The sequence below is a fragment of the Manis javanica genome, chromosome 2 (assembly GCF_040802235.1).
Source record: "Manis javanica isolate MJ-LG chromosome 2, MJ_LKY, whole genome shotgun sequence".
Lineage (NCBI taxonomy): Eukaryota > Metazoa > Chordata > Mammalia > Pholidota > Manidae > Manis > Manis javanica.
Window position 1 is genome coordinate 155,145,312 of NC_133157.1, and position 26,295 is coordinate 155,171,606.

Sequence of the window (26,295 nt, forward strand, 5' to 3'; positions counted from 1 at the left end):
GCTATATTTGTGACCTTAGACAAAGCCTATTTCACTTTGTAAAACTCAACTTTCTCATCTGCAAAATTCATGTAATAATTATCTGCCCCACAGATATAATAACTAAATGCAAAGTGTATGAATATCTGAAATGTTTGGCACAGTAAATATTAGTTGTCTTTTCTTCCCTTGGCCTCTCTTCTTTGCCTTATAGAATGGAATGCTTTCCATTTAAAATTATTAATGGTTATCATAATAGCAACTACAACAAGGCATGAAATGATGCTTCTATATTTTATAACAGTCTATATGGCTTTTTAAAAATATTATGGTAGTAACACAATAAGAGATCTACAGATTTTAAGACTATAGATAAAACTTTGTGCAGTAGATCTCTTAAGAGCTTATTCATCTTGCTTGACTGAAACTTTATGTCCATTGATTAGTAACTCCTCATTCCCCCTACCTCCTGGTAACCACCATTCCATTGTTTGATGTTTTGAATTTGACTATTTTAGATACCTCATATAAAGTGGAATCATGCATTATATGTCTCTCTGTGACTGGCTTATTTCATTTAGCATAATATCCTCAAGGTCCATCCATGTTGCCACATATTGCAGAATTTCCTTCTTTTTTAAGGCTGAATATATTACATTGTATGTATATACCACATTTTCTTTATCCATTCATCTCCCAATGGACTCTTAGGTTGTTTCCACAACTGGCTTTGTGAAGAGTGCTTCAGTGAACATAAGAGTGCTGATATCTCTTTGAGATCCTGATTCCGATTTTTTGGCACAGATATCCAGAAGTGGAATTGCTGGATCTTATGGTAGTTCTGTTTTTAAATATTGAGGCACAGCCATACTGTTTTTCACAGTGCTTCACCATTTTTCATTCCCACCAACAATGTGCAAGGGTTCAAGTTTCTCCACATCCTCACCAACACTTGTTGTATTTTATTTATTTTATCAAAATAAAGCTGACATGAAATGTTATATTAATTTCAGGTATACAACAGTGATTCACCAGTTATATGTTTTGAAATTCTCACCATGGTAAGTGAGAGTAGGTACCATCTGTCACCATACAAAGTTATCATAATACTGTTGGTTATGTTCTCTTTGCTATACTTTTCATCCCTGTGGCTTATTTATTTTTTAATTGGAAGTTTATATCTCTTCCTATCCTTCATTTACTTCACCCATCCCTCCACCCTGTTCCCCTCAGATAACCACCAGTTTGTTCTCTGTATTTATGAGTCTATTCCTTTTTTAAAATTTGTTTCTTTTTTAGATTCTACATATAAGTGAAATCATATGGTATTTGTCTTTCTCTGATTGACTTATTTCACATGGCATAATATCCTCTAGGCCCATCTGTGTTGTTGCAGATGGCAAGATTTCACTCTTTTGTATGGCTGAATACTGTTCCATTGTGTACACATATCACTTCTTCTTTATCCATTCATTTACTGATGGACACTGATGTGGCTTCCACATCTTGGCTATTGTACCTAATGCTCCAGTCAACATAAGGGTGCATATATCTTTCAGAATTAATGTTTTTGTTTTCTTTGGGTAAATACCCAAAAATGGAATTACTGTGTCATATGGTATTTCATTTTAATTTTTTGAGGAACATCCATACTGTTTTCCATTGTTGGCTGTAACCACTTTATATTCCCACCAACAATGCACAGCTTTTTTCTATATCTTCCCCTTTTGCCAACACTTGTTTTTTCTTGTCACTAGTCATGCTGAGTAATGTGAGGTGATATTTCATTGTGGTTTTGATTTGCATTTTCCTGATGATTAGTGATGTTAAGCATCGTTCATGTGTTTGTTGGCTACCTGTATGTCTTCTTTGGAAAAATGTCCTTTCAAGTCCTCTGCCCATTTTTAAATCATATTTTTGGTTTTTGGTGTTGAGTTCTGTGAGTTCTTTATGCATTTTGGATATTAAGCCCTTATCTGATGTATTATTTGTAAATATACTCTCTCATTCTTAGGTTACCTTCTTGTTTTCTTGATAGTTCCTTTCACTGTGCAAAAGGTTTTTAGTTTGATATAGTAACACTTGTTTATTATTTATTTATTTATTTGTTTGTTTGTTTGTTTATTTATATTTTGGTATCATTAATCTACAATTACATGAAGAACATTATGTTTACAAGTCTCCCCCCTTCACCAAGTCCCTCCCACAAACCCAATTACAGTCACTGTCCATCAGTGTAGTAAGATGCTGTAGAAACACTACTTGTCTTCTCTGTGTTGCACAGCCCTCCCCGTGCCCCCCACCACATACCCCATTACAGTCACTGTCCATCAGTGTAGTAAGATGCTGTAGAAACACTACTTGTCTTCTCTGTGTTGCACAGCCCTCCCCGTGCCCCCCACCACATTACACATGCTAATCTTAATGCCTCCTTTCTTTTTCCCTGCCCTTATCCATCCCTTCCCATCCATCCTCCTCAGTCCCTTTCCCTTTGGTAACTGTCAGTCCATTCTTGGGTTTTGTGTTTGTGCTGCTGTTTTGTTCCTTCAGTTTTTCTTTGTTCTTATACTCCACAGATGAGTGAAATCATTTGGTACTTGTCTCTCTCCATCTGGCTTATTTCACTGAGCATAATACCCTCTAGCTCCATACATGTTGTTGCATTGGTAGGATTTGTTTTCTTCTTATGGCTGAATAATATTCCATTGTGTATATGTACCACATCTTCTTTATCCATTCATCTACTGATGGACACTTAGGTTGCTTCCATTTCTTGGCTATTGTAAATAGTGCTGCGATAAACATAGGGGTACATCTATCTTTTTCAAACTGGACTGCTGCATTCTTAGGGTAAATTCCTAGAAGTGAAATTCCTGGGTCAAGTGGTATTTCTATGTTGAGCATTTTGAGGAACCTCCATACTGCTTTCCACAATGGCTGAACTAATTTACATTCCCACCAGCAGTGTAGGAGGGTTCCCTTTTCTCCACATCCTCACCAACATTTGTTGTTGTTTGTCTTTTGGATGTTGGCCATCTTAACTGGTGTGAGGTGATATCTCATTGTCGTTCTGGTTTGCATTTCTCTGATGATTAGTGATGTGGAGCATCTTTTCATGTGTCTGTTGGCCATCTGAATTTCTTCTTTAGAGAACTGCCTATTCAGCTCTTCTGCCCATTTTTTAATTGGATTATTTGTGTAAGGCTGGAGGCATCAGGAGAAGGGGTGAGTCTGATGGACAAGCTCAGGCCTCACCAAATGAGGCAAAGAGACCCACAGGTTCCTGTCTGACAACATTCCAGAGCCTGATTGGATAACACTCCCAACTAGAGCCCTTCCCCCAAGCTAAAAGATTAGTGGTAACTTTCCAGTACCTGGCTAAAGGCCAATGAGAGACCCCCACATACCCTAGACGAGCCAATCCTCGTGCCACTGTACACCTTTTTTCTCCCTCCTCCTGCCTTCTTTAAAAACTTGCTGCCTGCCCTGCTGGGTGTGACTTCCCTGGTCTGTGTTTCAGACCGAGGAATATCACCCGGGGATTGCGTTCAAATAAACTGCCTGGCCCTTTGTTGCCTGTCTTCACCTGCTTATATCGGTTGGAATTTATTGGAATTTATCTTACATTGGGTGCCAAAATCCTGGGAAGGAGTGTGAGCGTGGGGCCCTGACTAGCCACCGCTGGCCCCACCCCCTCCTTCCCCGACCCGGGACCTCAGCCTGCTCTTTGCTGCATGGACTATTTTCTGGTGAGTCCCTCAGTTTCCCCTGGTCTGTTTCCCTTCCTAACTCCATTTCACCTGGTCTGTTAGAAATTGTAGCTACGTCCAGGGGGGCATCCGGCCCCTGGGCATTCAGCCCACCCTCTGTGGGCATCTGGCCCATCCCTAGCCCTGCGGTACGGGAGACGACCCTACCCCAGGCCCCAGGACGTCTGCGGGCATCCGGCCCGCCCCTGGCCCTGCAGTGTGGGAGACGTCCCTACCCCAGGCCCCAGGACATCTGCGGGCATCCGGCCCACCCCTGGCCCTGCAATGTGGGAGACGTCCCTACCCGAGGCCCCAGGACGTCTGCGGGCATTCGGCCTGCCTCTGGCCCTGCAGTGTGGGAGACGTCCCTACCCCAGGCTCCAGGACGTCTGCGGGCATCCGGCCCGCCTCTGGCCCTGCAGTGTGGGAGACGTCCCTGCCCTTGGCCCTGCAGTGTGGGAGACATCCCTCACCCAGGCTTTCTCCCCTGACTTGGTGCACTTGGGATGCTGGGTGCTCCTGTCAGCAGGATTAGTTGGGGGGTGACGCAGACATGGGAAACCAGCCCTCAAAAGCAGAGGCCCACACCCCATTGCGGTGTCTAATTTTCTAATCTGGCTACTCTGTATTTGTCCCAGGAAGTTTGCAAACGGAAGCTGGTCTTCCTTTGCACTCAGGCCTGGCCTCAGTATCTCTTGGACAACCAATCTCGCTGGCCCCCTGAGGGAACTTTTGATTTTGGCTTCCTCACCGACTTAACTAATTATTGCCATTGGAGCAGAAAGTGGAATGAAATCCCATATGTGCAGGCTTTTTGGACTCTGTGCACCCATCCAGATCTATGTGTTAAGTGTACTCCTTCCCAAGTTTTGTTGGCCCAGGCCTCCACCAAAGACCGCCAATCTCTACCCCTCCTATTACTGCAAGGCTCTTCTCAGACAGACTTGGCGGAGGATATCGGCTACCACCCTTCCTGCTCCTCCAGGCCCACCGCGGGGGCCAGCTCCCTTCCTCAATATATTTCTCCTCCATCTTGTTCTCCTTCTCTTCCAGTTTCTCCACCATTTTGTTCCCCTTCTCTTCTGGTTTCTCCACCATTTTGTTCCCCTTCTCTTCTGGTTTCTCCACCATCTCGTTCTCCTTCTCTTCCGGTTTCTCTGCCATCTTGTTCTCCTTCTCTTCTGGTTTCTTCACCATCTCCTTCTCCTTCTCTTCTGGTTTCTCTGCCATCTCGTTCTCCTTCTCTTCTGGTTTCTCTGCCATCTTGTTCTCCTTCTCTTCCATTTTCTCCACCATCTTGTTCCCCTTCTCTTCCAGTCGCGCCACCATCTTGCTCCACAGATGCCAACTCCACTTTGGATAAAACAGATAAAACTCCCCCATACCCCAGTCCCCTGCCTTCAAGCTCTGCATCAATTCCCAAGTTGTATCCCCCACTGCCAAGGTCGCCCCCTCTGTCCCCTCCTTTGAGCCCACTGCCATCTTACTCGCCATGGCTGGCGCCCAAATGGTCTAGCCCTCCTGTAACCCGCTCTAAGTCACAGCAGTCTCAAGGTCACTTGATGGCTCCTCTGAGGGAGGTAGCAGGGGCTGAAGGGGTAGTGCAGATTCATGTTCCTTTTTCTCTGGCAGACTTATCCCAAGTAGAACAGTGATTTGGGTCCTTTTCCTCCAGCCCTGTAATGTTTGCTAAGCAGTTTAAATATCTCACTCGAGCTTACAAGCTCACCTGGCATGATGTGCATGTAGACCTCCAATCCACTCTAACCCTGGAGAAATATGACTGTGTCACGGAGGCAGCACAGCACTGTGCCAATGAGGCCCATGCCACAGATGAATGGGAACCTATGGGCAGGGAAGCTGTTCCTCTACAGGAACCCATGTGGGATTATAATACTCCCAAAGGTGAGGCATGCCGGGATCGCATGGTTCGCTACTTATTGGCAGGTATGAACTCAACCACCCAAAAGGCTATCAATTATGATAAGCTTAGAGAGATTACACAGAAGCCTGATGAAAACCCATCAGAATTCCTCAAGCACCTAAAAGAAACTCTAGGAGCTTTTACTAAAATTGACCCGGCCTCAGCATTAGGTTCCTCTCTCCTGGCCATGCATTTTATAACTCAGTCGGCTCCCACCACCAGGCGCAAGCTTAAAAAGGCTGAGGATGGTCCCCAGACCCCTCTAGGAGACCTGGTGGATATGGCAATTAAAGTTTTTCATGCCCGAGAGGACGAGAGCGAGAGGAGGTCAGCTGACAGATGGCAGAACAGACTCGCGCCATAACAGCTGCTCTGCAGCTGGCTCGTGGAGATCGTTGGGGTGTCCCTGAAGATCAACTTGAACCTCCAGGCCCTTGCTTTCGGTGTGGCACTGGGCACGGAAGTGCCCCAACCAACCACGCAGACCGACCAGACTGTGCCCCAGCTGTGGTAAGCGAGGTCATTGGAAAGTAGACTGTCCACTCGGGAGTGGTCCTCCTCTGGTGGCAGAGCCCCACGGGGGGGAGGTGGGCGGATGCCCTTGAAGGACTACCCTTCAGACCTGCTGGGCATCCTCGAAGACTGAAGACGCCTGGACTCTGACATCCCAATCACCCTCGCCGAGCCCAGGGCCAAGCTGTGGGTAGCGGGTAAGCCCATCTCTTTCTTGGTGGATACGGGGTCTACCTACTCTGTTCTTCCCTCCTTTAAAGGGCCTTTGAACCCTGCCAGAGTCTCTGTAGCTGGGGTCATGGGAACCCTCTCCAAGCCTTTAGAGATGGGCCCGCTGGCCTGCACCTTCCAAGGTATCCCGTTTACCCATTCCTTTCTAGTCATGCCTTCCTGTCCTACCCCTATGTTAGGATGGGATTTGCTCTATAAGTTAGGAGCCTCTACTTCCCTCCCACCTTTTAAACACAGGATGCCAGAAACTCCCTCATTGCTTTGGTCGGCGAAGGAGAGTTAGACGATGGTAACCTGAATCTCCGACTTCCTGGACTGCTGTCAATCCAGTCATGTGGGACATTTCCACCCCTGTGGTGGCAACCTTCCACACCCCGGTTTTAATACACCTTAAAGACCCATCCTGCTTCCCTTCTCGGCCTCAATTTCCTATTTCGCAGGCTCATCGAAGGGGACTATGGCCTATTGTTATCGTCTACTCTCGCAGGGGCTTTTAGTACCAACTAACTCTCCATGCAATACTCCCATCTTGCCAGTAAAAAAGCCTTCTGGAGCATATCGCCTCGTTCAAGACCTCTGAATAATTAACAAGGCTATTATTCCCTCACACCCAGTAGTGCCTAACCCATATACTCTTCTGTCTCAGGTCCCTTCCGGTACCTCTCATTTTACTGTACTGGACCTTAAAGATGCCTTTTTCACTATATCTCTCCACTCAGACTTGCAGCCACTATTTGCCTTCACATGGGAAGACCCTGACACTTGTCGATCTAGACAATTGACCTGGACAGTTCTACCTCAAGGTTTTAGAGATAGCCCCATCTTTTTGGACAGGCCCTGGCAGAGGATCTCTTGAGACACTCAGTGGGTGAGAGTACTCTCCTCCAATACATGGATGATCTTTTACTTTGCAGCCCCTCAAAGGAGGCCTCGGTCCTGGACACCACATCCCTTCTTAATTTCCTGGCAGACATGGGATACAGAGTATCCCCTGCCAAAGCACAGCTGTCTCTACCTCAGGTTACATACCTTGGGCTAACTCTAACTCCCACCACTAAAGCCCTGACGGTGGACCAAGTGGCTGCGATTAGAGCTCTCCTACCACCTACTTCAAGAGCCGAGATACTATCTTTTCTAGGATTGGTGGGGTTTTTCAGACACTGGGTGCCTAACTTTGCCCTTCTGGCCAGACCACTTTATGCAGCTGCCACAGAGACTCCTACTGGGCCGCTGACGTCACCCACCGAGGTGGCTTCTGCTTTCAATCAGTTGTAGGATGCGTTGCCTTCATCCCCCCTTGATGCTCCCTGATGTAACTAAGCCCTTTACTCTATATACTGCAGAGAGGACTGGAGTGACCACTGGAGTGCTGGTACAGCCAGTGGGGCCAGGGTGCCATCCCATTGCCTTTCTCTCCAAACAGATACCACCGCCAGGGGGTGGCAACCTTGCCTCTGAGCCCTGACAGCTGTGGGAAATCTGGCCTGAGAAGCCCTGAAATTAACCCTCCAACAGCCCATTACTGTGTATTCTCCACACTGGTTACAGGATCTTCTGAGTCATAAATCCCTGGCCTCCTTGAGTCCTTCAAGGGTACAAGAATTCCATCTTCTGTTCATTGAACATCCGCAGGTAATCCTACAAGTCTCTCCACCACTTAATCTAGCCTCCTTGCTTCCCATCAGCGATCAGGCAGATCAGCCCACTCATTCCTGTGTAGAAGTTGTAGAGGCTCTTAGGCAACCTAGAGAGGGCCTACAGGACGTGCCCCTCGAAGACCCTGACTTGACTTTTTTCGTGGACGGAAGCTCGGTGAAGGGGAGTGATGGGGTGCGAAGGGCAGCCTATGCAGTGGTGACTCTGACACAGGTGATAGAAGCAAACCTACTCCCATCTGGGACCACCTCCCAGAAAGCCGAATTAGTAGCTCTTACCCAGGCATTACAGCTGGCAGCCGGGAAGAAGGCCACAATTTATACTGACTCTAAATATGCCTTCCTAATTACACACACTCATGCTAAAATTTGGAAAGAAAGGGGCTTCCTTACCACTAAGGGAACCCCAATCATCAATGGCAAGGCTATCAGCCACCTGCTACAGGCCCTACAAGACCCCAAAGTGGCCATCATGCATTGTAAGGGACATTAGACTAGAAATGATCCAGTAACCAGAGGTAATGCGTTGGCAAATGCCACGGCCTGAAAATTAACACCCGGGATGGGGCAACCCTCTGTGCTGTTTCTTTCCCCCTCTTTTTTGCCCTAATACCCCAATGACGAACGGTGACTTCTTCTACATCAAAGGGGGATGTTGGGAGATCAGGGATGGATATATCTCGGGGGACGAATTACCTTCCCCCAAGCCCAAGGCAGAGATGTCATATCCAAAATTCATCAGTTTCTACACATTTGGCTAGAAGCCATGCACCGGTTTCTCTCCCCCATATTTGCCCCTTTAGGTCTCTGCAAGGCCATAGATCAGGTGCACCAAGCCTGGACTACTTGTCATCGTGTCTCGTCTCAAGGTGCTCTGAAGATCCAGATGGCCCTCCACCAGATGAGAGGAACCATCCCCAGACAGGACTGGCAGGTCAATTTCATCCACATGCCTAAGCATAAAAAGCTCAGGTATTTACTAGTTCTGGTTGATACCTTTTCAGGGTGGATTGAAGCCTTCCCCACCAGCCAAGAGACAGCTTCAGTAGTGGCACAGACATTGGTGGCGCATATCATCCCCCGCTTTGGCCTGCCTGCCTCGCTACAGTCGAACAACGGGCCTGCTTTCATCTCTCGGGTCACTCAGCTAACAGCTGAGGCTCTCAATAGCACCTGGAACCTCCATATACCCTACCACCCCCAATAGTCGGGTAAGGTCAAAAGGGCTAATGGTCTCTTAAAAGACCAACTAAGCTGTCTAGAGGTAAAGCTCTCGTGGCCTGATCTTCTCCCCATTGCTCTCACTTGGCTGCATGCTGCCCCCCGGGGATCGGCTGGACTAAGCACATTTGAGCTGATGTATGGCAGGCCCTTCTTACTAAACACAGGCCTGCCCGCTACCACTCCTCCTTTGGCCTCCTACTTTCCTTTACACTGTTGAGACATCTTCTTAGGGAACATGCAGACCAGCTCCTACCTCAACCTACATCATCCAACAACCCAGGAGACATAGTGATCCTTCAGCCAGGAGACGAGGTACTCCTAAGAGAGCTCCAGCCAAAATCTCTCCAACCCTGCTGGACAGGGCCTTATACAGTACTCCTCACTACGTCCTCAGCGGTCAAACTACACTGGCATTCCTCCTGGTATCACCTTTCTAGGCTCAAATGGGTACCCAGACATGATGAGTGGGTGTCTTGTGAGGTGGGTCCTCTTAAGGTGTGGGTTAGTCGTGTCAAGTACAACCAGTCAGATGAATAGCCTGGTGGTCTCCAGGCAGAGTTATTCTGCATGGAAGTTTAAGCTCCAACTAACTCTTTATGGAATCAACTGAGAAGTAGGCACCCAAAGTTGCCCACGTGTAGGTTGTCAGGCATCGATTCAAACACCGGTACACACAGACATCTTAAACACTTTCTCAAACCCTACACTGTGCTTTCCGTATGACCAAATCTCTCATACATGTATTTTCCAGTCTGACATGTATGGGGGATGTCATCCTGAATTAGACACATGTAGAGTTCATGCAGTAGAAAAAACAGCAAGAGGAGTCTCTGACAACATGTTCTTCAGAATACAAGATAAGCTATACATTACCATTAGTGACCCATGGGATCCACGCTGGGAAAAAGGAGTACAGAGGAAGCTATACGATAGTTACCAATGATCCCCACAGGGCACAGTATACATCAAGAGAGAATGGACCACTGTAAATCCCACTCTCACGGAAGTTCTAAACACCCAGGCACAGGTATCAAGTAATATTCTAAAAACAGAACAGGCACTAAAACAGAAGATTCAGTTGGACCTCTACCCCCACTCTACAACCAGCAGGAGCACCACTTTCCTGGGCCAGAGTCACTAGAGAAACTGCAGTTTCTTAATGCTTCACATATCCTCAGCAATGTGTCTGATTGTTTCCTCTGCGCCTCCCTCCAACGCCCCCCGGTGGCGGCAGTTCCTGTTAGTTTTTTCCAGGCTCAACCAGTAAACTCTGAAAAAGACTGCAGCCTCCCTTTAAGCGAGGTACCAATGTGGAAAACGAGCCTTAAGCCCAAAGCTTGACATAGGTCCAGGGCCACCAGAAAATGGCACGAAGAACCATCGTCCCCACTGACCTGCTACCTGACCCAGCATTCACCATCTCAGAATTGTCAATGAGAAGCCAATGCCGACGACGGGTAACCATAGACACTCCAATCTCCCTTCAAGGGGGCAGGTTCTTCTGGTGCAATAATATGCTTACACAATGCATCAACAGCACCATGGTAGGACCCTGCTTTTCGGTGATGCTGGTGCCCCAACTAACATTGTACAGCAAACCTGAGTTAAGACAGGCACTAGACGAATGGTCTATATATCAAAACACTAGACAGAAGAGGGCGGTTTTTCTACCTGTGCTAGTGGGAGTGAGCCTAGTTACTGTGATGGCCACGGCCACCACAGGGGCAGGAGCATTAGACCATAGCTTAGTCAGCTCTCAGGGTCTAGCAAGTCAATTGGCGGCATTAGATGATAGAGTGAGCCTAACCTTGGGAGAAACCTCGACCTCCCTTATTTCCCTCCAGCGACAACTTACTTCCCTTGCCCAGGTCACCCTTCAAAATCGGCGGGCCTTAGATCTGCTTACCACAGAAAAGGGTGGAACCGGTATTTTCTTGCAGGAAGAATGCTGCTACTATATCAATGAGTCTGGGGTCATACAACAAAGCATAAAAAAACTACAAGAACTACAAAAGGACCTCCACAAAACATGAGTACCTGAAGGCGGCCCTTATGGGTGACTTCAGTCGCCCATAATGGCCTGGCTAATGCCTCTGCTAGGCCCCTTAATAACAGTTTGTGGTTTACTCTTAATTGCCCCATGTGTTTTCAAGTTCCTTCAACAGCGCATGGCAGAAATTTCACAAATAAAAGTTAATCAACTGTTGCTGCACAAGTACTTGCCCCTCCAACTGAGCATCCTTTGGCTGTCAACCAGCCTTAAACTACCCCCCCCCCCATGACACCCCTTGTCAGCCGGAAGTAGCCAGATCGAGTCGTCACCTATTATGACCAAAAGGCTGGAATGTAAGGCTGGAGGCATCAGGGGAAGGGGTGAGTCTGATGGACAAGCTCAGGCCTCACCAGACAGGTGAAGAGACCAACAGGTTCCGGTCTGACAACATTCCACAGCCTTATCGGATAACACTCCCAACTAGAGCCCTTCCCCCAAGCTAAAAGATTAGTGGTAACTTTCCAGTACCTGGCTAAAGGCCAATGAGAGACCCCCATGTACCCTAGATGGGCCAATCCTCGGGCCACTGTACACCTTTGCTCTCCTTTCCCCTGCCTTCTTTAAAAACTTGCTGCCTGCCCTGCTGGGTGTGACTTCCCCGGCCTGTGTTTCAGACCGAGGAACATCACCCAGGGATTGCGTTCAAATAAACTGCCTGGCCCTTGGTTGCCTCTCTTCGCCTGCTTACATTGGTTGGAATTTATTGGAATTTATCTTACAATTTGCTTTTCGTTTATTGAGGTGCATGAGCTCTTTATATATTTTGGATGTCAGCCCTTTATCGGATCTGTCATTTATGAATATATTCTCCCATACTGTAGGATACCTTTTTGTTCTATTAATGGTGTCGTTTGCTGTACAGAAGCTTTTCAGCTTAATATAGTCCCATTTGTTCATTTTTGCTTTTGTTTCCCTTGCCCAGAGAGATATGTTCGTGAAGAAGTCACTCATGTTTATGTCCAAGAGGTTTTTGCCTATGTTTTTTTCTAAGAGTTTTATGGTTTTATGACTTATATTCAGATCTTTGATCCATTCTGAATTTACTTTTGTGTATGGGTTTGACAGTGATCCAGTTTCATTCTCTTACATGTAGCTGTCCAGTTTTGCCAGCACCATCTGTTGAAGAGACTGTCATTTCCCCATTGTATGTCCATGGCTCCTTTATCATATATTAATTGACCATATATGTTTCGGTTAATGTCTGGAGTCTCCATGCTGTTCCACTGGTCTGTGGCTCTGTTCTTGTGCCAATACCAAATTGGCCTGATTACTGTGAATTTGTAGTAGAACTTGAAGTTGGGGAGCAAGATCACCCCCACTTTATTCTTCCTTCTCAGGATTGCTTTGGCTATTTGGGGTCTTTGGTGGTTCCATATGCATTTTTGAACTATTTGTTCCAGTTCATTGAAGAATGCTGTTGATAATTTGATAGGGATTGCATCAACTCTGTATATTGCTTTGGGCAGGGTGGCCATTTTGACTATATTAATTCTTCCTAGCCAGGAGCATGGGAAGTGTTTCCATTTGTTAGTGTCCTCTTTAATTTCTCTTAAGAGTGTCTTATAGTTTCAGGGTAAAGGTCTTTCACTTCTTCGGTTAGGTTTATTCCTAGGTATTTTATTCTTTTTGATGCAATTGTGAATGGAGTTGGTTTCCTGATTTCTCTTTCTATTGGTTCATTGTTAGTGTATAGGAAAGCCACAAATTTCTGTGTGTTAATTTTGTATCCTGCAACTTTGCTGTATTCCGATATCAGTTCTAGTAGTTTTGGAGTGGAGTCTTTAGGGTTTTTTATGTACAATATCATGTCATCTGCAAATAGTGACAGTTTACCTTCTTCTTTACGAATCTGGATTCCTTGTATTTCTTTGTTTTGTCTAATTGCCATGGCTAGGACCTCCAGTACGATTTTAAATAACAGTGGGGAGAGTGGGCATCCCTGTCTTGTTCCTGATCTCAGAGGAAAAGCTTTCAGCTTCTTGCTGTTCAGTATGATGTTAGCTGTGGATTTATCATATATGGCCTTTATTATGTTGAGGTACCTGCCCACTATACCCATTTAACTGAGAGTTTTTATCATGAATGGATGTTGAATTTTGTTGAATGCTTTTTCAGCATCTATGGAGGTGATCATGTGGTTTTTGTCCTTCTTTATGTTTATGTGGTGGATGATGTTGATCGATTTTCGAATGTTGTACCATCCTTGCTTCCCTGGGATGAATCCCACTTGGTCATGGTGTATGATCCTTTTGATATATTTTTGAATTTGGCTTGCTAATATTTTGTTGAGTATTTTTGCATCTATGTTCATCAGGGATATTGGTCTGTAATTTTCTTTTTTTTGGTGGTGTCTTTGCCTGGTTTTGGTATTGCAGTGATGTTGGCTTCATAGAATGAGTTTGGGAGTATTCCCTCGTCTTCTATTTTCTGGAAAAGTTTAAGGAGAATGGGTATTATGTCTTCTCTGTATGTCTGATAAAATTCTGAGGTAAATCCATCTGGCCCGGGTGTTTTGTTCTTGGGTAGTTTTTTGATTACCGCTTCAATTCTTTGCTCATAATTGGTTTGTTTAAATTTTGTTGGGGCTTTGCATTGTTGTTGTCATTTGTTTCCATATATTCCTTGATCTCTATTTTAATTTGTTTGTTGATCCATTGATTATTTAGGAGCATGTTGTTAAGCCTCCATGTGTTTGTGAGCCTTTTTGTTTTCTTTGTAGAATTTATTTCTACTTTTATACCTTTGGGGTCTGAAAAATTGGTTGGTAGAATTTCAGTATTTTGGAATTTACTGAGGCCGTTTTTGTGAGCTAGTATGTGGTCTATTCTGGAGAATATTCCTTGTGCACTTGAGAAGAATGTGTATCCTGTTGCTTTTGGATGTAGAGTTCAATAGATGTCTATTAGGTCCATTTGTTCTAGTGTGTTTTTCAGTGCCTCTGTGTCCTTACTTATTTTCTGTCTGGTGGATCTATCCTTTGGATTGAGTGGTGTGTTAAAGTCTCCTAAAATGAATACATTGCATTCTATTTTCTCCTTTAGTTCTGTTAGTATTTGTGTCACATATGTTGGTGCTCCTGTGTTGGGTGCATATATATTTATAATTGTTATATCCTCTTGTTGGACTGAGCCCTTTATCATTATGTAATGTCCTTCTTTATCTCTTGCTACTTTCTTTGTTTTGAAGTCCATTTTGTCTGATACTAGTACTGCGACACCTGCTTTTTTCTTCTTCTTGTTTGCATGAAATATCTTTTTCCATCCTTCAACTTTTAGTCTGTGCATGTCTTTAGGTTTGAGATGAGTCTCTTGTAAGCAGCATATAGATGGGTCTTGCTTTTTTATCCATTCTATTACTCTGTGTCTTTTGATTGGTGCATTCAGTCCATTTACATTTAGGGTAATTATTGAAAGATATGTACTTATTGCCATTGCAGGCTTTAGGTTTGTGGTTACCAAAGGTTCAAGGTTAGCTTCCTTAATATCTTTCTGTCTAACTTAACTTGCTTATTGAGGTATTATAAACACTGTCTGATGATTCTTTATTTCCCTCCCTTCTTATTCCTCCTCCTCCATTCTTTATATGTTGGGTGTTTTATTCTGTGCTCTTTTGTGGGTAGTTGATTTTATTTTTTGCCTGTAGTTAGTATTTGGTTGGTCTGCTTTCTTTGCTGTGATTTTATTTTCTCTGCTGACATCTACTTAGCCTTAGGAGTGCTCCCATCTAAAGCAGTCCCTCTAATATACCCTGTAGAGGTGGTTTATGGGAGGCAAATTCCCTCAACTTTTGCTTGTCTGGGAATTGTTTAGTCCCTCCTTCATATTTAAATGATAATCGTGCTGGATATAGTAATCTTGGTTCAAGGCCCTTCTGTTTCACTGCGTTAAATATATCATGCTATTTTATTCTGGCCTTTAATGTTTCTGTTGAGAAGTCTGATGATAGCCTGATGGGTTTTCCTTTGTAGGTGACCTTTTCCCATTCTGTAGCTGCCTTTAAAATTCTGTCCTTGTCCTTGAGCTTTGCCATTTTAGTTATTACGTGTCTTGGTGTTCTCTTTGGGTCACTTCTGTTGGGGTTTCTGTGTATTTCTGTGGTCTGAGCGACTATTTCCTCCCCCAGTTTGGGGATTTTTTAGCAATTATTTCTTCAAAGACACTTTCTATCCCTTTTCTCTGTCTTCTTCTTCTGGTACCCCTATAATGTGGATATTGCTCCTTTTGAATTGGTCACACAGTTCTCTTAATGTTGTTTCAATGTTAGAGATCCTTTTATCTCTCTCTGTGTCAGCTTCTATGCATTCCTGTTCTCTGGTTTCTAGTCCATCAGTGGCCTCCTGCATCTCATCCATTCTGCTTTTAAATCCTTCCAGAGATTGTTTTATTTCTGTATTCTCCCTCCTTAGCTCTTGCATATTTCTCTGCAAGTCCATCAGCATGGTTATGACCTTACTTTTAAATTATTTTTCATAAAGATTGGTTAGGTCTATCTCCCCAGATTCCTTTTCAGGGGAGACTGTCTGGGTTAATCTAGTGTGTATCAAATTCTTCTGCCTTTTCATGGTGATAGAGATAGTCGTGGGTAGTTGTTACATGTCAGCTGGGAGAATGTCCCTGCTTGCTAGGTTTGTGGCCTTCCTCTCCTGGGAGAATGGTGACATCTAGCGGCTTGTCCTGGGCAGCTGCACGCAGATGAGGTTGGTTTCTTGCCTGGCTGTTGTGAAGGAAGCTCTGCATGTGGTTGCTGTGGGTGTGGCCTCTGCCGCTATTGTGGAGCCGCAGGAGGAGCAACCGGCAGGAAGTTGTTTACCACCAAAGGGGCATTGGAGCTGCTCTGCCGCCCAGGGGGTTAGGGCTTCCAGAGTTCCTCGGGTTCCCAGCTGCTGACCTGATTGTGCCGGGAAGCCTCCGTCCAGCTGTGGGGTCCTTGTCCCTTTAAGACTTTCAAAGGGCATTCGCTTTTCTTTGTCCCTGGGCGCTGGCTACAGGGGCCCGCTCACAGGTCTTACTCTCCCATTCCCCTACTTTCCAGCACCCCATGCACACACTGTGTCTGTGTTCCAGTGTGGATGGCTAGGGCTGGGTGTTTAGCAGTCCTGGGCTCTCTCCCCCCTCCCCTGCTCCAACTCCTCTCCTCCCGCTGGGAGCTGAGGTGAGGGGCGCTTGGGTCCCACCAGGCTGCGGCTTGTATCTTACCTCCTTTGCAAGGCACTGGGTTCTCTCAGGTGTAGATGTAGTCTGGCTGTTGTCCTGTGTCTTCTGGTCTCACTTAGGAATAGTTGTATTTGTTGTATTTACAAAAATATATGTTTTTGGGAGGAGATTTCTGCTGCTCTATTCATGCTGCCATCTTGGCTCCCCACTTGTTTATTTTTGCTTTTGTTTCCCTTGCCCAGGGAGACATATCCAGAAAAAAATTGCTAATGTCAATGTTCCAGAGCTTACTATTTTTGTCTAAAAGTTTTATCATTGTAGGTCTTATATTTAGGTCTTAAATCTATTTTTAGTTTATTTTTGTGAATGGTAGAAGACTGTGACTCAGTTTCATTCTTTTTCAGGTAGTGGCCAAATTTTCCCAACACCATCTATTGAAGAGACTGCCTTCCCTCCTGTATATTCTTTCCATTTTTGTCATATACTGACTATAAGAATGGGTTTACTTCTGGGCTCTCTAGTCTGTTGCATTGATCTATGTATCTATTTTTGTACCAGTATCATACTGTTTGATTACTTTAGCTTGTAAAATATCTTGAAATCAGGAAGTGTGATGCCTCCAGCTTTGTTCTTTCTTAAGGTTGATTTGGTTATTCATGATCTTTTGTGATTCATGTGAATTTTAGAATTGTTTTTCCTATGTCTGTGAAATGTGCTGTTGGGATTTTGGTAGGGATTGCACTGAGTCTGTAGGTCGCTTTAGGTATTATGGACATTTTAATAATACTCGGTCTTCTAATCCATGAACATAGGATATCTTTCCATTTGTTTGTGTCTTCATTTCTTTCATCAATACTTTGTAGTTTCAGTATATAGTTCTTTTGCCTCCTGAGTTAAGTTTATTCCTAAAGAATTTTTTTTGGTGCTATTGTAAATGTGACTGTTTTTCTAATTTCCTTTTCAGATAGTTCATTGTTAGTGTATCTACATGGCTTTAAGGACTGTTTTTGTTAATTAGTTGAGGATCACTCTAGATTTTAAAGAGACTAATACAGATTGAGAAAATTAAAGGACAGTATAATTAAAACTGTCAACTTTAAGGCACATTATAATAGTTATATTATTGAAATTTCACTGGAGAAGTTAAAAATTACCTAATTGTCTCTGAAGTAGGAAGAATTTTTGAACTCTGTTAAGAGGACAGATACATTATTTCTAGAATAGTCATTTTTGGTTTAACATTGGTATTGAATTCCATGAGTTCTCCAATATAAATAAGGTACTTTGGCATCTTTGGTGTAATACTGAAAATATGTAAAATACTGGAATCCTTACCCTGGTTCTATTTCTGCCCTTCACAGTCAGCCAGGGACAAGCAGAGGAGAGGAAATGCCCCTGTCCATTTTATAGACATTAGATCTTGAGAAATTCACATTGCCAACACTGTATTATCATTCATGGGTATATTGTCAGCTCAGAAAGTATCATTCCTCAAAATGATTTCCCAGCCAGTTCATATTCAATGAACATGATGTGGCAAAATCATCGGAGTTCTATGCCTTTCCACCATCTGTTTCTCCTTACCTCAGCCTTTTCATCCTAGAGTGACAGAACTCCAGGATATGCTATCCATGCATTAAAGCCTCACTACACTGTTCCAGCCCTTTCCCTAATCCATTGACATAACCACTTTCTATGACCTCCTTCCCTGTTAACTGTGGAACATGATCATGAACATTCAAACACTATCATGAAACAAAGGAAGGGCTTTTTCCAATGGTGTATACTATAGAATCTGTGAAGAGTGAATTCTAATATGCTCCCCAATATGATAAAGATAATTATTGCACATTATACTTAGCTACATTTAGGTATTAGTTAGGCAAAGGAGGCTGGCATATCCTTTGTAATGTAATCTTAGGCATATTCAAAATATTCAAGTATTGGGGTATGTACATGAGGAAGGGATATGACATGGAGTATAGGCCACAGTTGTGGATATAATACATTTTTATATTCTATCCTGATGAAAAATGTGATTTTTGCACTATTGCTAAATAAATAGACTAGTGATTTAGGTTTCAGAATTTACATAGCTGATTGTTTTCACTATTTACATAACTAATTTCATGTACTTTTGGCAGATACGAAACTACACATTTTTCTCCACCTCATGGCTATTTACATAGCTGACACAGACATACTCAAACATACACAAATAGAGCTTTTGTTGATAGTGGCTACCATTTTCATATATAAACATTACAGGTTAAGTTATCTAGGAATTGTAAATAAGTAAAACAACACAAACCCCCAGAAACTTTAAACAAAAAATCCTTATTTCTTGGAATTTTTTTTTTGTTGAACAGAATTAGTAGAGGTAATGAACTAAAGAATAACAGACTGCTTACTTATGTATGATTTACTTGCATCCTCAATTTTACTGTTCTTCTTGCTGATTTTCTTGGCATCTTTGGATGCTTTCCAATTCATTAGGAATTGTCTTTCCATATTTTTTATTTCTTTTCCATCAAGAAATTCTAGAGAAAAAAAATACAATATATAAACATAAACATATGTATAAATATATATACTTCTGGTGAAAGGCATATGAACTTAAGTTATGCCATGTGCCAAAATAAATTTCTTTTTAAAATACCTTATTTATCCAACTTTGCTACATGTGTTGAGTTATTTATTTTTAATTATTTTTTTCTGATTTCTAAGAGAATATGTGTTTACTATATACAACTGAAACATAATGGAAAAACCATAGAAAGGCTCTTTCCTTCCCATTACTGACAAAGATAATCACTGTAAATAATTTGATGTAGGGTTGCCCTTGAAGGGTTGTATGTATATTGTTGTTTTAGAAACAAAAATATAGTCAACAAAAATTAAATATTATCTATTCATTTAAATAATGTTATAGTTATTATTCTTAGGAAAAAGCAAAATATATCTTATGTTAAAGTGAATAAGAAGTTTTGTATATTTAATGCAGTATTTTAAAAGTATATGCATTAAAAATGCTTGTAATAGCCTAGGATATAGGATAGAATAGGAAAAACCTACATAGCTGGCTTCTTGGTTCTATGAGATGAGATTTCAGCTATCTACACATTTTGTTACTTATAAAATTTTTTGAAAATTGAGCATCTTAAATTGCACAAATAATTATTGTATTTTGTAAGATATTTGGGAAATACAAAAAAATTGTAGAAGAAAAAAATTAACATTGCTTGTATTCTATAACCAGAGACAATCACTGAAATCTCTTACAACACTTCAGTGTATTTCCTAGCATTTTTTTGTTTTGTATATATGTATGTGTGTGTGTGTGTGTGTATATATATATATATATGTATGTATCTATTATATAAAATTGTAATTCTCAGTTTATAAAGAATTACATCCTACTTTTAAATATTGTACTGTGGGCATTTTATCATGTCTTTCTTTAAACATAATTTTTAAAGGCTGACAGTATTACAGTGTATATGAATATACTATAAAATATCAAATGATTCCCTTATTATTGAACATTTTATATTACCTTTTAAATCACATGAGTATAGGTGGCCTTCATTCAATAGAAAGACTTTCTTTTCTGACAAACTTTGCTATATAGTAGTTTTTAAAATTAAACATATATGCAAAGAAAACAAAATCACTAATTTGAAAAGATATATGCACATCTATGTTTACTGCAGCATTATTTACTATTTTCAATATATGGAAGTGACCCAAGTGTCCATCGATAGGCGAATGGATAATGATATGGTACATATAGGCAATGGAATATTACTCAACTATTAAAAAGGAAATCTTGCCATTTGCAACAATGTGGATGGACCTAGAAGTGACCATGGTAAGCGAAATAAATTGAAGAAAGACAAATACTATATATGATTTTGATTACATGTGGTATCTGAAAAACAAAACAACCAAAAAAGAAATAGACCCGTGAATACTGACAACAGACTATTGGTTACCATTTGGAGTGGGGGTGGGTGGATGAAATAGGTGAAGGGGATAAAGAGGTACAAACTTCAAATTATAAAATAAATTAGTCATAGGAATGGAAGTACAGCATAGAGAATATAACCAATAATATTGTAGTATGTTGGTATAGTGGCAGGCAATAACTATACTTACCATGGTGAGCATTTAGTAATGTATATAATTACTGAATGACTATGCTGTATATCTGACACAAATATAATATTATATATCAACTGCATTCCAATTTAAAAAATACATTTTCTTTCATCATCCATGGAATGTTTTCCAGTGGAGTCCAGAATGATAAGAAGGATATGGTAAACATTTTTTGATCATATTCTTGCAGGGAAAATGACAACATCCTAATAAAATATTAATTGTACTACTGAAAGTATTAATATCACCACTTAAATATGTAATCCATAATATTGTTATACCAAGAGTACAAAATAAAGTGGTAAAGCTGGAAATATAAACTAGAACCATAAACTCTAGAAGTAGAATTGTTTCTGTATCTTATCTCATGTACTTATTTTAATGGAATAAAAGCACTCTCCAAATTATAATATAAGAAACTGGCTAAATGTTTTATCATCAAACATCTTAGTACTTATCACTTCACATTAAAAGTCATTCTTTTATGCTCAAGTCTCCCAACTACTTGTACTTATTGATCTTTCCAGATGTTTTTATTAATAATTGTATAATTTTTTAGTATAATTTTGAATGTATTGTGTGTAAATCAACACATTTTTAAAATATCTATTTTAAGATAAGGAATGAAAAATTAGTCTTTTACCATAGTATCTTCTTCACCGTGTTAATGTTCCAGAAAGAGCTGAGGAATGACTAGGAGACTATACCTTAGTAAACCTGATTCTATCTTTTAGCAAATTATCTTTTTTGAGATTATTAGTTGTAGAGGTGACTCTGGAGGGGAAGCCAGGTAATGGATGCAAGAGCAGAGGCCTATGAGATTTGTTTTAATGTGTTGCTTTCAATACAGAATTTTCTTCCACTCATGTTAAGCAAACCAGACTTGTGAACTGTCCTTCTATTTGGTGAGGACTGTGTTACTTATCAAACATAAATGGTCCCCTCCATCCTCTTTACTGGTGCACATCAAACCACACCCTCAATTAACTTTATGTTATTTAGTTTTACATTTAGTTGAAAAAGAAGGAAATGAAAATAAGACAAGAAGAAGAGTTTGTTACATGCACATATGTGTATAGAAAAAATACTAAAAACAAATATACTAAAATGTTAACAGATTTGTGGTGGGATTATGGTATTTTGTATGTTTTCTGAATTTTTATAAGAACTACATATTTTGTAATCATAAAATGTTATAGAAAAGATTTATTTTACAGAATCTTCTTTATTTGGAAATCAGTACCTTATCTCCACATCTTTTACAGCACCACCTACAGTATTATATCGTGAGAAATGTTTCCAGAAATGGCTCCATTCTTAATCTTCATATATCTTAATTGTATTTATTCTGCTTCCCAAGGAAAGTAGGCAAGAAGGGAAGAGATGAAAAGTTGGGTAGGGGGAGTGGTACCTAGCAGAATCATCTGTAGAGCTTTTATAAAATATACATGACTGTTCTCCCTGTGTATTTTCTGTTTCCTACCCATGGCTGGTGGGATGTAGTTGGGCAAGGGGTGACGCTCACATATGTGTTTTAAAAAATTGTCTTGGATTTTTCTGATATGTCCTCTGTCAAATCCCTCCTTCTCCCAAGAGAACCACTGCACTGGCAGTATGATCAATCAAGGTTTACTACAGCTATGAGATTTGTAATGGCTTTACTATACATTCGTTTTTATATCCAAATACAGCATATATCACAGGAGTTCAAATATAGGAAACCCTCTCATGAATCTCCTTTGTGAGACAAGTACTGCCCCTAATGCTGTCTGTATAACTTGGTCCTTATTGAAGAGCTTTGATACATTTCCCCCAGTATAGTGCATATTCAGCAATGTTATTTGTAAGGATCTCATAAAGGGATTCCCATCCTCCTCCTCCCCTTACAAATGAAAGGAACTTGTGTATGTTCTTACATTTGGAAAGTGTCAAGCAGTGAAACCTTGATCAATTTTATCTACAGAACCAAGAGCTAAAGGGTCTCTCAGGATCTTCAGAAGATTTGTGCCAATGAAAATCTGGCAAAAGGTCAGCAAGTTCTATGCATTTATAACTAACCATTTTTGTTGGTAGCTGTCACATTTTCTTTTTAAAGGAAGAGTATCTGGTGACAATTATTTCTGAACAGAAGATATATTTCATATTTTACTTTTCAATTTTAACCTGTTCTTATTCAAAACATCAAATTTAAATTTGACCATTTTTGTAGGTTCAGATGTCATATTTATATTTCTGAATGCATCTTGATGAATTAACTAAAGTTAGCCAGGTCTCTTTCTCTAAGAAAATTACATTAATATAAACACATACCCAGTGATTCAGATACCAGTATCAGTCTGTCTCTGTATTTTGGTTTGAGACAAACAGGATTTCTGTTTAGATCCATTTTCCACAGCTTTATCAACTTGTTCAGTAAAAACTCCAAATCCTATAATTAGAGAAGAAAAAGCAAGACACAAGTATTTCATAATTATTTGTATTTCTTTCATGTCAGTTAGCTGTTTTTAAAGGTAATTACTTTTTGTGGAGTTTAAGTGCCAGCTACTTAGGAGGTGTACCATAATTTTTTTTATATAAAATAGTTTATACAATAATAGAGGGGACTAAAGATGAGGCTCCCTTAAACAGACCTAACCTGCAGCTCAGAAAACACATTTGCCCCTTTGGCCATCCATACTGCGCAAGACACGCTATTCTTAGTGGAGCTCATGGAAATTTGCACATTAACCAGTTGAGGAGTTCTGAGTAAGCAGTCTATTGGAATTGACAGCAATATATATTGTTGCTTTTTATTTTATAAACTGCATATTCATTTAAAAAATCTATTTAAAAACATCAAAGGGGAAAATATGAGAAAAAATATTACTTGCATGCTTATCATCCAAATATCACCTTAAATATATTGCTATGTATCTTTCTAGTCCTCTTTTTTGAGCATAGGGATTTTTTTCTAATTGTCATCATACTGAAGGGTACAATTTACAATATGTATACCAATAACATTTGGGTGTTGGGGATTATGTTCCCCAACTTCGAGCTCTACTACAAAGCCAAAGTAATCAAGGCAATTTGGTACTGGCACAAGAACAGACCCACAGACCAATGGAACAGACTAGAGAGCCTAGATGTAAACCCAAGCATATATGGTCAATTAGTATATGATAAAGGAGCCATGGACATACAATGGGGAAACGACAGCCTCTTCAACAACTGGTGTTGGCAAAACTGGACAGCTACATGCAAGAGAATGAAACTGAATTATTGTCTAACCCCATATACAAAAGTAAACTCAAAATGGATCAAAGACCTGAATGTAATCATGAAACCATAAAACTCTTAGAAGAAAACATAGGCAAAAATCTCTTGAATATAAACATGAGCAACTTTTTCCTGAATGCATCTCCTCAGGCAAGGGAAACAAATCAGAAATGAACAAATGGGACTACATCAAACTAAAAAGCTTCTGTACAGCAAAGGACACCATTAGCGGAACAAAAAGACATCCTACAGTATGGGAGAATATATTCATAAATGACTTATTCAACAAGGGGTTAACATCCAAAATGTATAAATCACTCACATGCCTCAACACCCAAAAAGCAAATAACCCAATTAAAAAATGGACAGAGCATATGAACAGACACTTCTCCAAAGAAGAAATTCAGGTGGCCAACAGGTACATGAAAAGATGCTGCACATCACTAATGATCAGGGAAATGCAAATTAAAACCACAATGAGATATCACCTCACACCAGTTAGGATGGCCAACACAGAAAAGACTAGGAACAACAAATGCTGGTAAGGATGCAGACAAAGAACCCTCCTACACTGTTAGTTCGAATGTAAACTAGTTCAACCATTATGGAAAGCAATATGGACATTCCTCAAAAAACTAAAAATAGAAAAACCACTTGACCCAGGAATTCCACTCCTAGGAATTTACCCAAAGAAAACAAGTTCTCAGATTCAAAAAGACAAATGCACCCCTATGTTTATTGCAGCACTATTTACAATAGCCAAAATATGGAAGCAACCTAAGTGTCCATCAGTAGATGAATGGATAAAGAAGAGGTGGTACATATACACAATGGAATACTATTCAGTCATAAGAAAGAAACAAATTCTACCATTTGCAACAACATGAATGGAACTAGAGGGTATTATGCTTAGTGAAATAAGTCAGGCAGAGAAAGACAAATGCCAAATGATTTCTTTCATTTGTGGAGTATAACAATGAGGCAAAACTGCAGGAGCAAAACAGCTGCGGACTCACAGACTCCAAGAAGGGAGTAGCAGTTACTAAAGGAGAGGGGTGGGAGAAGGTGGGTGGGGAGGAAAGGAGACGATTGAGAGGTATTATGATTAGTACACGTGGTAGGGGGATTATGGGGAAGACAGTGTAGCACCGAGAGTAGTGATGACTCTGGCATCTTACTGCACTGACGGACAGTGACTGCAGTGGGGTATGGGGGGTGCTCAATAATATGGGTGAATGTAGTAACCACATTGTTTTTCATGTGAAACCTTCATAAGACTGTATGTCAATGATACCTTAATAAAATAAATAACATTTGGGTGTTTTTATAGCTTGCAAGAAAATCAGCTAATTGTTATTTCAAGGAATACTTATTTCATGGTCTACAATCCAAATGAATGTGATAAAAGCAGATTAATGTCATTAAGAACCACCTCTCTCTGCTTGCCCTCTTTACCACTTTTTCCATATATGGGTTTCTTTTTCAATCCAATGTAATTAATTATCTTTTTCTGCAATGCCCCATCTTTCTCTCATTCATTCCTTGCTTACTATCCTTCCTTGTTTATATATATATATATATATATATATATATATATATATATATATATATATATATTTGTTTGTTTTAGCTACTATTTAATGGAAGTGAAATATAATATTTCTTATATATGCCCCGAAGTTGTTTATTTTAAAGATCAGTTAAATTTAAGCTGTAATGAATTACTCAAAACAACTAATGCAAAAACCATTTTTCTATTCTATAGCCTTCAATTGATTTTTAAAAAGTCAATGGCCACAGGGAAAAAAAAGAAGGAAAAATATCTCTAATATGCAAAACATTCTTTTAAAGCAAATGTTTCGCTGCTAGTAATAAATGCTGATAACAACTAATTCTGAGGAGAGCTTTGTAGTTTTCGGAGCACGTCCCTGCATGTAGATCTTGTACATCCCCACGGGGAGTGCTGTTCTTTAGAATGTGTAGGTGAGGATTACAAAGTTAATGAAAATCCAGAGGATAGCATCAGGCAAGCACCTATGATTCTTCCATTTGTTTTCCTCAAGCCAAGACCAGAATTATCATAGGGCATAAGGGAAAATGGGACATATAAATTATAAATGAATTCATACATCTTCTTAATTACAAAGCTGAAATTAACTGACAATACATTGCTTGGTACTTTTATTCACCATATCATTTCCTCACCTTCAAAGCTTTTGATACCTTTCAGGCTTATACATCTATTGAAACTATTTGTACCTTCCATCTTATACTTTGCTTAATTTATGTTTTTTGTTGCTTAGATATTCTGTTTGCCCATTTTGGGGAAAGCTTATTATAATAAGACTGCATTTATCCTTTAGATTATAGAAAATCTTTTTTATTATGAAGCTTT

General features: G+C 40.7%; 1 protein-coding gene and 1 long non-coding RNA gene across 5 annotated transcripts in view; one reads left to right on the forward strand and one right to left on the reverse strand.

Annotated features, from left to right (window-relative positions):
* The window catches only part of LOC118968294 (uncharacterized), a 49,043-nt gene that overhangs the window by 8,857 nt on the left and 13,891 nt on the right, over positions 1 to 26,295 (forward strand). The window contains exons 2-3 of one of the 2 annotated variants that reach the window (XR_012128222.1): positions 7,820 to 8,028; positions 8,855 to 9,023. This is a non-coding gene — a long non-coding RNA (uncharacterized lncRNA). Of the gene's footprint in view, positions 1 to 7,819; positions 8,029 to 8,854; positions 18,887 to 26,295 lie in introns of those variants that run through there. The other variant, XR_012128221.1, reaches the window with a different exon arrangement.
* PPP1R42 (protein phosphatase 1 regulatory subunit 42) overlaps positions 1 to 26,295 on the reverse strand; it is a 76,635-nt gene that overhangs the window by 7,803 nt on the left and 42,537 nt on the right. For all 3 annotated transcript variants that reach the window (XM_073229609.1, XM_036998152.2, XM_073229610.1), the window contains exons 6-7: positions 22,953 to 23,070; positions 18,893 to 19,021 (exon numbers count right to left, since the gene is read on the reverse strand). In XM_073229609.1, the coding sequence (XP_073085710.1) occupies positions 18,893 to 19,021; positions 22,953 to 23,070 (247 nt within the window). The remainder of the gene's footprint in view (positions 1 to 18,892; positions 19,022 to 22,952; positions 23,071 to 26,295) is intronic.